The sequence below is a fragment of the Podarcis vaucheri genome (assembly GCF_965113315.1).
Source record: "Podarcis vaucheri genome assembly, chromosome: 8".
NCBI lineage: Eukaryota > Metazoa > Chordata > Lepidosauria > Squamata > Lacertidae > Podarcis > Podarcis vaucheri.
The window spans coordinates 57194474-57207599 of record NC_138766.1 but is presented as its reverse complement, the minus strand read 5'-3'; the positions used below and the strand labels follow the sequence as shown (position 1 = coordinate 57207599).

The 13126-nt window shown below is 40.6% G+C and overlaps 1 protein-coding gene across 2 annotated transcripts in view; it reads left to right on the top strand.

Annotated features, from left to right (window-relative positions):
- The window catches only part of TOX (thymocyte selection associated high mobility group box), a 211063-nt gene that overhangs the window by 136584 nt on the left and 61353 nt on the right, over nt 1–13126 (top strand). For both annotated transcript variants that reach the window (XM_082233849.1, XM_082233850.1), the window contains exon 3: nt 4561–4803. In XM_082233849.1, coding sequence (XP_082089975.1) covers nt 4561–4803 — 243 coding nt within the window. The remainder of the gene's footprint in view (nt 1–4560; nt 4804–13126) is intronic.

The window sequence follows — 13126 nt, the reverse complement described above, 5'->3', positions numbered from 1 at the left end:
GAAGTGTTACTGGGCATATTTTACAGTCCATTTAAGAGACAATAGTTTAGACTCACTTAGCTGGTATTGTGTCAGGCAATTCACTCACATTGCTGACCTTCAGTACATACCGGAACCTGATAATTTGTTAAAATGTAAATGACTGGATCCTATAGGATATAGCATACTGTTCTGTCCCAAGACCTGATATTGTAGGCAGATACATTGATATATCTCAGTTGTATTTAGAATTAGTGGTGGGATGTAGGGTTCTGGCTTTCATAAGTTCATTGACACAGTTGGAAAAATGTTGTTGTTGTTGCTTAGTCATTTAGTCGCGTCCGACTCTTCGTGACCCCATGGACCAGAGCACGCCAGGCACTCCTGTCTTCCACTGACTCCCGCAGTTTGGTCAAACTCATGCTGCATTTCACTGTCTCATCTGCGATATATGCATTTGTACATTTATTGTTGTTGTTTAGTCATTCAGTCGTGTCCAACTTTTCGTGACCCCATGGACCAGAGCATGCCAGGCACTTCTGTCTTCCACTGCCTCCCGCAGTTTGGTCAAACTCATGCTGGTAGCTTTGAGAACACTGTCCAACCATCTCGTCTTCTGTCGTCCCCTTCTCCTTGTGCCCTCCATCTTTCCCAACATCAGGGTCTTTTCCAGGGAGTCTTCTCTTCTCATGAGGTGGCCAAAGTATTGGAGCCTCAGCTTCAGGATCTGAATAGAAATTATCTAATTTGTTAGTTTCCACATAGTGTACATTTACGTTGCAAGAGAAATATTTATAACACAGTTCCACTATGTCTAAACTATCTCCAGCAAAACATAGATTGAGTTTCATGTAATAAGTGAGCGTGTGAGACTCCCACAGTGAAGTCACCATCATTTCACTCTCCTTTAAGTATTACGCAGATGCTCTTAACCTGCCCTCCATTCCTCAAATCATGGATATTCTCACAGGTGTACATATTCTTTACATATAATGCTGCTTCTCCTCCCTTCCTGTTTGGTCTATTCCTTCTGAATAGGTTATACCCCTCATTTTCTACATTCCAATAATGAGTCTCATTCTCAGGATCCAGCCCTGTGTGACATGTAGCAAGGTGAAGGTGAGATAGTCCCAGGTAGCTTGCTGAGAGCATTAAAACTTGTGGTTTAGTTTGTTCTATGTTGCCATAAGGCAGCTCTAAAAAAGACACAATGTTAAGGTTGTCTTTTTGCTCTTTCACCTTGATATACAGTGCAAGTTGCTAAGAATTCCTTGTGCTTCCCTGCTGTTTTTTCAGTAAGAAGCAAACTGATTATATGTTTGGCAAAGGGTTGTTTGGGTTAGAATCTCCAAGCCACTCAGTCATCCAAGGCATGTATAACAGATTTTCAGTAGAATATCCTGATAATTCACCTCCAAACTTACTAGCAAGTATCTGAGTCAAACCTGGCAGCCATACTTTATACTGAAGCCATACCTTATACCTTATAGGTGGGATTGATGGGCTTCTCCTGTTGACCCACAGAAGACCAATTCTCTTTTCCAGAATGTGGGGATCTTGGACTTTCCCAAGGCATTCTCAGTCTTTCATGGATATCCTAGTTTCTTCTTTTTTGATTGGAATACATGTATTCCCAGAACTTGGCACACATGTATTTTCCTTCTCCCATTGCAACTTTGACAGTATTGCTTACAAATTTCTGGAGAATAGCTCAGTGGTGCCCCCCCCCGTCAGAGCATCTAAGTCATGCATAGGTAAACTAAGGCCCAGAGGCCGGATCCTGCCAAATCGCCCTCTAAATCCAGCCCACGGACGGTCCAGGAATCAGCATGTATTTACATGAGTAGAATGTGCCCTTTTACTTAAAATGCATCTCTGGGTAACTGTGCCCCTGAAAGACCAGGTGCGCAGCCTGGGAGTCATTTTGGACTCACAGCTGTCCATGGAGGCGCAGGTCAATTCTGTATCCAGGGCAGCTGTCTACCAACTCCACCTGGTACGCAGGCTGAGACCCTACCTGCCCGCGGATTGTCTCGCCAGAGTGGTGCATGCTCTAGTTATCTCCCACTTGGACTACTTCAATGTGCTCTACATGGGGCTACCTTTGAAGGTGACCCAGAGACTACAACTAATCCAGAATGTGGCAGCTAGACTGGTGACTGGGGGCGGCCGCCGAGACCACATAACACCGGTCTTGAAAGACCTACATTGGCTCCCAGTATGTTTCCAAGCACAATTCAAAGTGCTGGTGTTGACCTTTAAAGCCCTAAACGGCCTCGGTCCAGTATACCTGAAGGAGCGTCTCCACCCCCATCGTTCTGCCCAGACGCTGAGGTCCAGAGCCGAGGGCCTTCTGGCGGTTCCCTCATTGCGAGAAGCAAAGCTACAGGGAACCAGGCAGAGGGCCTTCTCGGTAGTGGCGCCCGCCCTGTGGAACGCCCTCCCATCAGATGTCAAAGCGATAAATAACTACCTGGCATTCAGAAGACATCTTAAGGCAGCCCTGTTCAGGGAAGTTTTTAATCTGTGATATTTTAGTGTATTTTTGGTTTCTATGGAAGCCGCCCAGAGTGGCTGGGGAAACCCAGCCAGATGGACGGGGTACAAATAATAAATTATTATTATTATTATTATTATTTGTGTGGCACAGAAATTCGTTCATTTCCCCCCCTCCAAAATATAGTCTGCCCCCCGCCCAAGGTCTGAGGGACAGTGGACTGGCCCCCTGGTGAAAAAGCTTGCTAACCCCTGATCTAAGTCATATTTCCTTCTAAGCTAGTAAAGGAGAGCAATTATAACAACAACCCTCTGTGGGGTATCAGAGTGCATTGCCCGTTGCAGTTTCCCCTTGGCCACAATATGGCCAGAATAGAAACAAAGTAGGCAGATTGGAAGCAAGAGATTCAAAGGAGATATAATTATAGGAGAATTAAAGGAGAAAGCAAATTATACCTGTATATGTTCTTCTAGTCATTCAGGAATTGAGCATTGTAAGCCACGTTGCTGTGGCTTTAAACCAGGCTTCCTCAACCTCGGCCCCCCAGATGTTTTGAGACTACAATTCCCATCATCCCTGGCCACTGGTCCTGCTAGCTAGGGATCATGGGAGTTGTAGGCCAAAAACACCTGGAGGGCCGAGGTTGAGGAAGCCTGCTTTAAACAGTGCTTCAGTAAACATGCACCTGAAGGGAGAATAATTTCAGGTGTTCTAATGCTGCTACAACAGTTTCAAAGGCTACTGTCTTACCCAACTCTCTCATGCACAAGCCCCTTTCACAAAATAGTTCAGTTATAAGAATACACTTACAAGACTTTGTGCTGATGAAAACAAACACAGCATAATTCTGAACACTTGAAGAAGAAAAGAAACAAGTTTTCCTTTGTCTTGCTGACATCCAGCATAATTCAGTTGGTTCACTGTTATTTAGAAAATTATTACTCTGCTTCTGTTGGATATTTACCATCTGCCTAATTAACACCACCAGCCAGCAGGAAGAAAAGAAAAAAAAAAAACCTTATGCAATCAAATTATCGTTTAGGTGGATGACTTTATGTTAATTTGTATGTAAAAATAATAATAATTGTAATTTGGAATGTGGTTACAAATATACAACTTGATCCAGCTGGATAATGCAGGCATGGAAGCAGTACTTTGTACATGGATCCAGGCTGCATCCAGTTTCTGTTGTTGGACTGAAAGTCATGAGAGCTACTGCTCCAAACAGATGGTAGGAGCTGCCAGCACCATTAATTTGTTGGGTGGACAATAGGCAGTACTGTCAACACCATTCACATTCACTCCCAAAACTGTTTGTTTGTTTGTTTGTTTGTTTGTTTGTTTGTTTGATATGCCACCCTTCATCATAATATATCAGGGCGGTTCACAGATTGTAGGCCCTGGGTGACCAAGTTGTATATGTGTGTAAGGTTAACATTTGCATCCACAACTGTGCATAGAGCTGAATCTACTTGTAGCTACCCATGTAACTGTATCAGAAACAGACTTACATTCTGTTTCTAGGTTAATTTGGTTCTTCTAGTATAGCAGAATGAATGTATTCTTCTCTTGTACACCTTAGAGTAACATTGAAGCACAATATTTCTCCCCCCCCCCCTATTATTTTTGTTCTTGAGTGGCAGGGAATCTTATGAGGTCTTTTTGATCCAAAGTTAATTTCATAAATTGCATTCCACTTCCAAAGTTCCCATGAAAAGGTATTCAACCTGATCAAGACTCTGAGAAAATTGTAATGGGGCCCTTGAATTCAGCTGCTGGGGAGGGGGTTTTCTATCTAATGGAAGCTGTGAAAATATCAAAGGTTTTATGCATTTGAGGCAATTTTTATTCTACACACAGTAGTGCAATTGCTTTATTACAGTGTAAGTGTGTTTAAAATGGTCTCTTTTCCAATGCAGAAATGACTGCTTAATACTCTATAGGATTTGGAAAGGGAATGTGGGCATTTTGTTTAAAGTTTGCGGTGTTTTTATTTATCTGCTGCCTATCTTAAGGATAACCCTATCTTAAGGCTTAGGGTTCATGACATTTTAACTGAAACTCTGCTTTTCATCTTTCCACAGTCTTTTCCTGGTCCAAGTCTAGAAAGTGAAGATTTTAACATACCTCCCATCACTCCACCTTCATTACCTGACCATTCACTGGTACATTTGAATGACACAGAATCTGGTTATCCTTCACTGTGTCACCCGATCAACCATAATGGCCTGCTTCCATTCCATCCACAAAACATGGACCTACCTGAAATCACAGTCTCCAATATGCTTGGCCAAGATGGAACACTGCTTTCAAATTCACTGTCGGTGGTAAGACTTTTATCTACATATTTTTCAAAGCATGTTTCAAGTGCCCTTATATCCTTCTGTAATTTGATTTAAGCATCTAGTACTGTTTTGTGGTTTGCATATGTAGCTTTCTTAATAGATTATGTCTGATATGCAGTGGTTTGAGCTAGTGGCTGGTGAACTCTTCTTGATTCAGTTAAGAATTAGACTCGAATCAGAAAATATTTGTTTCTCTTCCTGAGTCTAGAAACATTTAGGGTGTGTTGCTCTCCTGATGAGCAGAATCAGGCCCAAATATCAGGCCTCCCACTCCTTCCCTCAAATATACTGGGTATATGGTAGAGGGCTATTCCTTAGGCTTCCTGGTACCTGTAACACAAGGGAGAGAGGGAGGGAAAACCCTGGTTTAGGCTTCATAGTGGAACCTTTGAAGGTAAATGTATTTGATTTATAATTAAGCTAAGCATTGTGAGCTGGAAATATTTATAGTTTCCAAACCAGGCTTGTAAAATTTTTGGTTACATCACCTGCTTAGATTTAAACCTACATTGAGACACAAGTAGAGTTCTTTCAGTTTGACTGGATATGGTCCAAAGTAGTTATCTACAGTAGAAAACCGTAGATCACAATTGTACCCGTGGCAAGAAATCCACAGCTGGCCCTGCTTTTTCTTGCTTCTTATTATCACACGTGTTGTGTTGTTCATTCCAGTGTTGGAAAATAGTTGAGGACTAGACAGTCCATTGAATTTTCTGTTCTCTTTTGAGGTCAGAGCTTGACCATAGTCCTTCTATTCTACTGGGTGAAAGGTTATTTTTAGTAATTTTGGGAACTACTTCAAATTTGCTTCAGTTTCAACTTACAGATAAAATAAACTACCCCAGCTTTACATAAAGGAAAGCGATCTGAATTATATGGAGGGTCTTAACAATAAAAAAGTAAAAGTACCCAGAGAAGGTAAGCGTAAGCATCTGACACTGCAACAAAGTGCTCCAGCAGTGCTTCATGGATATGACCTCTTCTGTACTGAAGTTAGAGTTTGGAAGCTGAATATTCCCTTAAGTATTGAAGCTTCATATCTGATTCTTGCAAAGAAATGGGAACAATAGAACTTTGAGAGCTTATAGATCATTGCACTGAGCAACTGGAGCAAGGTAAAGGAGAGCGAGGCCAAGGGATGCAAGTAGCCAACCTTCTTTTGAGATCTTAAAGTAGGCCGGGCAGAGAGAAACTCAAAACTCAAGGGGAGAAAAATGATTTAACAAGACTCAAATAGTTTGTTTTCCCTTGAATTATGTGTTGTCATCGTTATTTCATCACAGGGTATTTATTTATTTTAGGAAATGGATCAAATCATTCATATTAAGTCAATCTCTAGGCGGTGCACAATAAATAAAATGTAGAACAGCAAAATCTTTGTTTAATTCATTCTTTCTCTGTGTTCATCAGAGCCCTTCCTTAACACTTCTCAGAAGGCTAAAACCTCAGTCTCGGCCAGTGGACATCAACGAGAATGTCATCCAGGCAGGAATCAAGCAGTGGAGATAGGGACTAGCCCCCTGGAACTAGTGACAGATATTACGGGAAAGGGTACAGGCAGAATCATCAGTGACTCACACAAGCAACTTCCTTTCCAATTATAACACACAAAACTGTATGGAGCCAACTCCTAGGGGCCAAGGTTCCTTGGCCCTCCCAATAAAATAATTGAGCACCCCCCAAAAAAAAGTTGATGGGCATTGCCATTCAAGTGGTTTGTGTGCCCCACATCATGTGATTAATTATGCGGGGTGGGGGAATCCAGAGATGAAGTAGGCAATTAGCTGCCAACTACTGAGTCGTAATAACTATTATAGCCCCAATTCTGTCACTACTCTTTCTTGTATCCTGGCCAAACTTGCGGTGGAACTTTTTTCTTCCACACTTTTTCTTTGCAGTCCCCAATGACCTAGCTGACCTCTTCAGCAAGTGCTCCTTCTATATCTTAAAATTCTTTTATACTGCCTAAAACTAAACCTCATTTTCCCCGCCTAGGTCCCAAATCCATCATCCATCACACCTTTCCTTTTTCTTTAGCAGTCTGAGCTCGTTCTTGGGAGCTCATCAGTCCAAATCAATTCAATATAGCACTTACTAGATTGTATTGAGATAAGACCTCATTCACTGACAATGGTTGTTTTGGAAAAGGTTGGTTTGGGGGTTTTTTTATTGTAAAGTAAGAAACCAAGGTTAATTTTTTTTTTGTACCAAAGAACATCTATGTTCTTTTAAAGGTCTATTATCTGCATGGCAGTTAAAATAGAGCACATATTCTTTCAACATTATGACATATTTTGGAAACTAAAGAAGGAAAAGATAAGATGGATTTCACTTTATCTGAGTGGTTTAAATTTTTAAATTGTGAAGTTTAAAGTGAAAAAAGACAGTAAAAGGCAGTAAAAGTGATGGATTTATTTCTGAAATGCTCTTTTTTGTACTAGCAACAAAAGCTGGGATAATGCGGGTTTATTATCTAGCTTAGCATATATTCAAAGCTCCCTTTGCATTCTAAAGGCTACTGAACAAGTGTTTTGACAATGATTACATCAATAGGTAGAACAGAGGACACATGAAACTAAAGTAGAAATGTTTCTATGAGTTTGTAGCAAATGCAGCATATCAATACATTCAAATGCTTTCACTGTAGCATTTCCAATTTACTGCTTACAGGAAAGAATGACATATTGAATAATACCACTTTCAAAGAGGACCATTGTTGTTTCCATTTCTGAAATATTCTTAAATGTTTGCATTAATTTATTTTATATAAAATTTTCAATATGTCAGAATGTTATTTGATTTTTAAAAAATCTATAGAACACCAAAGTCAGATAAAGTTACCAGATTCAGAATAACAAAATCATTTATTTAAAATAAAATAAATATTATAGGGATTCAGTTTCTTCATACAAAAACTCAATATCACAGCATTAGCGTTCCATCATATTGGCTGCAATAAAGGCTGCAAACTGTTATATAACATTTCTGCACCAATAGCTGAAGCCTATTTTTTATTTTCATGAGAGGACTAAAGAAAGCATCTTACAAAACACTGGAGGAAATGGAACACCTCTACTTCATTTTTCTGTATCATGTAACATGTTTATTTTTTTGTAACTGGTGGTAGTGAACCTTATGTAAGAAAAGCCAGCTGTCTGTAATGACAGCAGCATTTTTTATAGTTTGAGCTAAGCTCAAGTTACTTGTGGATCTCAGCTTGCATGTACTCAGAAGGATTTTTAACTTTCTCCCTTCTCAGTACCACTTTACCTTTAACACATCAAAAACTTCTGACCATCTCTCTCTCTCTCTCTCTCTGTCTCTCTCTCTCTCTCTCTCTCTCTCTCTCTCTCATCTTCCACCACTTCATGTGAAGCGAATCTGTGTGTCACATAAGTGTGAGCTGAACTCTGAGTGCTTTATACCTTCACCTGGTGTTGGCTGATTACATTTGATTGCTGTGTCATGCTGAAAACCAGGGCTTACAGTGTGAGAGAAAACAGAATCCCTGTGACCCAAATGTGTGGGGTAAATAACAAAATAATCAGCTGTGTGCCTGGATTCAAAACACAGGGCTAAACACAGGCTGAACTCTGCAGCAGGGGAAAGCACCCAGTAGCAGAGTTTAAAGTCAAGCAGAAGTATAACATTAGCAATATAGTTTGTTAGACACTTTTATCTCATTTAGTCTTGCAAACAGCACTCCCCTCTTTCTACCCCTCTTAGCATGAACAGGACCACACACTGTAAAGTAAGTTTTAAAAACTTTACTTACAAAACATTCCAAAGGCAGATTAATGCATTTATCCAAGCAGCAGCAAAGAGAACACAGGCAGAATACGCTTGGGTAGAAAATAAAGATAGTTTCAAACAAGTGATCTAAGCTTGGATTTTGCTTAGATACGTCTTCCTTTGTCATTGACCTAGTGGGGAGAGAGAAGGAACAGGAAGAGAAGGCTTCGCTTCCTGCCTCATCAGAGAAGAGGGCATGTGACCTAGCCGAGTCTAGGTATCCAGCTTTTTTGTCCCAACCCCATCATACACTAACTAGTACTCATACATAGTTATGTTTGACTGCAATTTCCCACATGCAGAACTTGCTGTGACCCATCTGTGTATTTTTCCAGAACTAGAACATTACTGAGTTGCACACACAAAGCTTATAGTCTAAACTTTAACAGAGTGATAGAGGGTAGCCGTAGATAGAGGGAGCAAAAAAAGAGTTGCACAAGGATAATGTGAATAACATGTGAGAGAGAATTCAATTGACCATACTTAGACTTAATTTCTGCCCAATGCCACAACCCTATACATATCTATTCTGAATGAAGCTCAACTGATTTCAGTGGAATGTATCTCCAGATATGTGTGTTTACAGATAAGGGTGTATAGGACTGCACCCTAAAAATACTACCAAAACCACCAAATGATACAAAAGGCACTTTCTATATATAATGTGCTTTATATATAGGCACTTTCTATATATAATATATAATTCCCAGTTTAACTGTCTACCCCAGATGGCTTGATTCGGAAGCTATTTCTCTATGCTGAGATAACACTATATGAAAAAAGAAAATACTGATGTCCCTCCTCATGGAGTCCATAGAAAGTCTACACACACACACACACACACACACACACACACATATTAAACCCACCAAAAAGTAATGAACAAAGTTGCCTCCTCAAAAATACACGCATGTGCAGGTATATACACACTCACAGTTTCTCATTCAGTAATGGAGGAGTACAACTGGGTAATATGGGATGATACTGCCTAGATAATATTCACTTCATTCAAGCAGCAATATTAGGAAGGATATGTAGGTGCAAAATCTCTTCAGTTTTTGAAAACTGGAAAAAACCCCACCCATCTGATTCTCTCTCCCAAACCTTGCTGCAAAATATCATGAAATAATCTAAGAAATGCCTGATGTTAATGCAATATGGTGCTTGATTCGCCTCTTAACAGAGATTCCATAGAGGTTGAAGGAAAAGAGAAACCAAACATTTATAAAATTGTTGCTGTAGATATAATTAGATCCATTTTAGGACCAAAAGTTTTATGTAGCAAACTGACAGAAGGATACACAATAATTATAGTTCGTTGACAAGCTGAAGAGAGTTCCCTTTTTATCTTGCAGCTTTAGAAACTAAACTGTAAATAAATATGCTATTTGACAGATTGTAATTGCCATCAGCAGGGCATCTTTTCATTTAATCAGATGGTGTTATTAAAAAGGGGGTTACAATTAAACATTTTATAATGTGACGTAGAACTCCATTAAAATTCTCCAGCAAACAGTAATTTGCATTTGATGCTTCTGCAGCCCCTTTCTATTTGCAGAAATGTTATTGGCTGTGACCTTCCACTGGATGGGTCTCTGTTTGCTGCTCTTTTCATTCTTTGATAAATGATATTGAGCATCCTGTCTCTCTCCCTCTCTGCCTGCCTCACAATGCACTTGAAAATATAGCATGTCTACATTAGATCCTTTTGACCCTTACAGTGGAACATGCAAAACAAACGAAATGAAATGTTGAATTCTCTTGATGTAGAATTAATGTTCTGGATTTATTTTGCAAATAGTAGGTTCTATCCAATTTGCTATTAAATCTGTTTCACTCAAGAGTAATAGGAAAAAATAGCAGTTAGGGCTCAACTTAGGAAATCATTTAATATCACTCAGTGAAGGATACTTCGGAGAATAAACACACACACACACACACACACACACTGAGCAAGAGAGCTCACATTTCAGAAATGTTAAGGCAATGTCTCTTGCTAGGTTCCCCTTTTCACTTATATTCCTGTTCTTTACTGATGATCTTTATAGAAAAGAACTGCTTGAGTTGTAGCTCTATATCCTGCCTTCTGAATAAATACAAACCTATTTTTTTCTGTGGGTTTGTGTTATAGAGACTATACAGTGGAGAATTTGATCCAAAAGTACTGATATAGACATCTCATTTCTGGATCACCACATACATTTCTTAAGAAAAGTTAGTATATGTGGGAAGAAGACAGAGCACGCCCAGTATAATACATTTTGCTGCCTGGGGTGAAGGATAAGATGGTACCCCATGATTCCACATGTAGAAGGCAACTGGAATGGCATTTCAATCTTAATTCTGAGTGAGTACATCAAGAGAAAAAAATCTAGAATTCACACGTGCTTTAGCCACACATGCTTTATTCGTTGGTCTGCATCCTTAACCTGCTTAGTCTTTTCGCCAGCTTCAGTTTCTTTGGGCCTCCTTTCCCCTGCCCTCTGCATTCATTTGATGGGGAACTACTACCTATGAAAGACCAGCACTAAACACTGTGCCTTTGCATACTAATTGCTGTGGAGCAAAGTAGGGAGATTGCTGTTGCACAAATATCCTGCTAGCTTCCCATAGGAAGCTGGTTGGCCACAATGAGAATAGGATCCTGGAATGTCAGTATTCTTACCTGCCCTTCACCGTGAAGTCCCGGGGTCAGTTACTACAACAACAACAACAACAACAACAACAACAACAACCAATTAAAACTATTTAGCGAATACAGGCAACCCCCTATTTATGTGTCTTCAATATGTGTATGACTATGCATATGTGCATCATACCAAATCCAGAAGTGACCCCAAAAAATGACAAAAACATCTGAAAAAGGGGTGGAGTAGGGCAAGGGTGGGGAGTGGCGGGGGCAGAATGGAGTGTTTGCAGATATTTTCAGTGGTGCTCGAAATATATGCAATTTCACTTAAACACATGGTGCCTTGGAAGGTAACTCCTGTGTAAATGGGGAGTTGCCTATAGTTCATTCTTCAGCATATAGAGGAAGTTGCTCAGTTCTTCGGATCTTGGTCATTTATTTCATCCAGTTCAAACAAGCATTCTCATCAAGCAAGCACCCACAATGTACAGATGAAGAGTGGAGACTGAAAACAACATGTCAAGCCATCCCATTCTGCAAGATTCATGATTTTGAGGCGTATTTAAATGATCTATGGTACAGCCGTAATGTTTGGCAAGATGAGCCACCTGTTGATTGCTTTTAGCATATATAAAAAGAATTAAAATGAAAGCAGGTATTTAATTTATGTGCCCTGCTTTCTCTGGCTTTACTTTCACCATGGGTCATGTAATAGGACCTGCGATGTTAAGGCATAAAATAGCTTGTGAAAAGGTAACTAGTTACTACTCCTTGGTGAAAGGAGATCTGAAATGAAGTGTTGGCAGTTCCATTGAATCACAGGTTACCAGGGAGACTATGGCTCATGTTGCATGTGCTTATGCCATAACAGAGCCATATACAACACTCAAAGTTCAGCCAGGAGCCACAAACCAGGAGTAGGAGTTGCACCAGGGATTCCAGAGGAAAGGGAACAAGCCAATAGTCAGAGCTAAAGAACGCATGGAAACATGTCATAGAGTCAATAGTCAGAGCTAAAGAATGCATGGAAACATGTCATAGAGGTGAAGACATTGTTGCTCCAAAAAGGTCCCAGCACAAACAGAAATATAAATGAGTGTCCAATTGCTAGCCTAGTTGTGTAGAGCTTAACATGGTGATCCAACCACCACCATCCCAACAAGTCCAGGGGGTGGATTAGGCAGAGGAGTACTTCTGCCCAACTCTCCTGGCTCAGCTGACCTCCTGGCAATGGATGGCAGACCCACTGGCCAGTTCCTCACTGGCAGGCGCAAGTAGAAAGTCTTGAAACAGGGTGTTATGAGAGCCAGTGCAGGGTCCACTCGATCCAAAGCTGGTCCCACTGTTGCCGCACAACAACATCAGGCCTGGTTGTCCTGCCATCCACCTGTGAATGGCAGGGCTGCAGATGCAGCGCTGGTTCCTTAGACTACTATACAGACAGGGAGATGTGGCAGGCAGCAGTTTTGATATGGGCAACCAAACATAAACACAACCAAAGACTTCCAACTTGCAACCCTGACAACTCCCAATAGCTTATTGACTTTGCTTGGCCTATCTGTTATTGTTGGTTCTATTAACCCAAGACCCACAGATTGGAGCATTGAGGAATAAGGAAAAGGACTTTGCTCTAGCTGAGATTCCTGCATTGTAGGGGGTTGGACTAGATGACCCTTGGGGGTCCCTTTCGACTCTACAGTTCTATGGTTTTATGACTCAGTGATAGAGAAGGCCCCAGGTTCAGTCCCTGACATCTCCATGTTTAAGTGGGAAGGACTCAAAAGCCACTGTCGGTCTGTGTACGAAGCTAATAAACCAGCAATTTGATATGAGGCAGCTCCATGTATGTGAGCTGGAAATATTCTCCCTATTCACTTTCAGTCA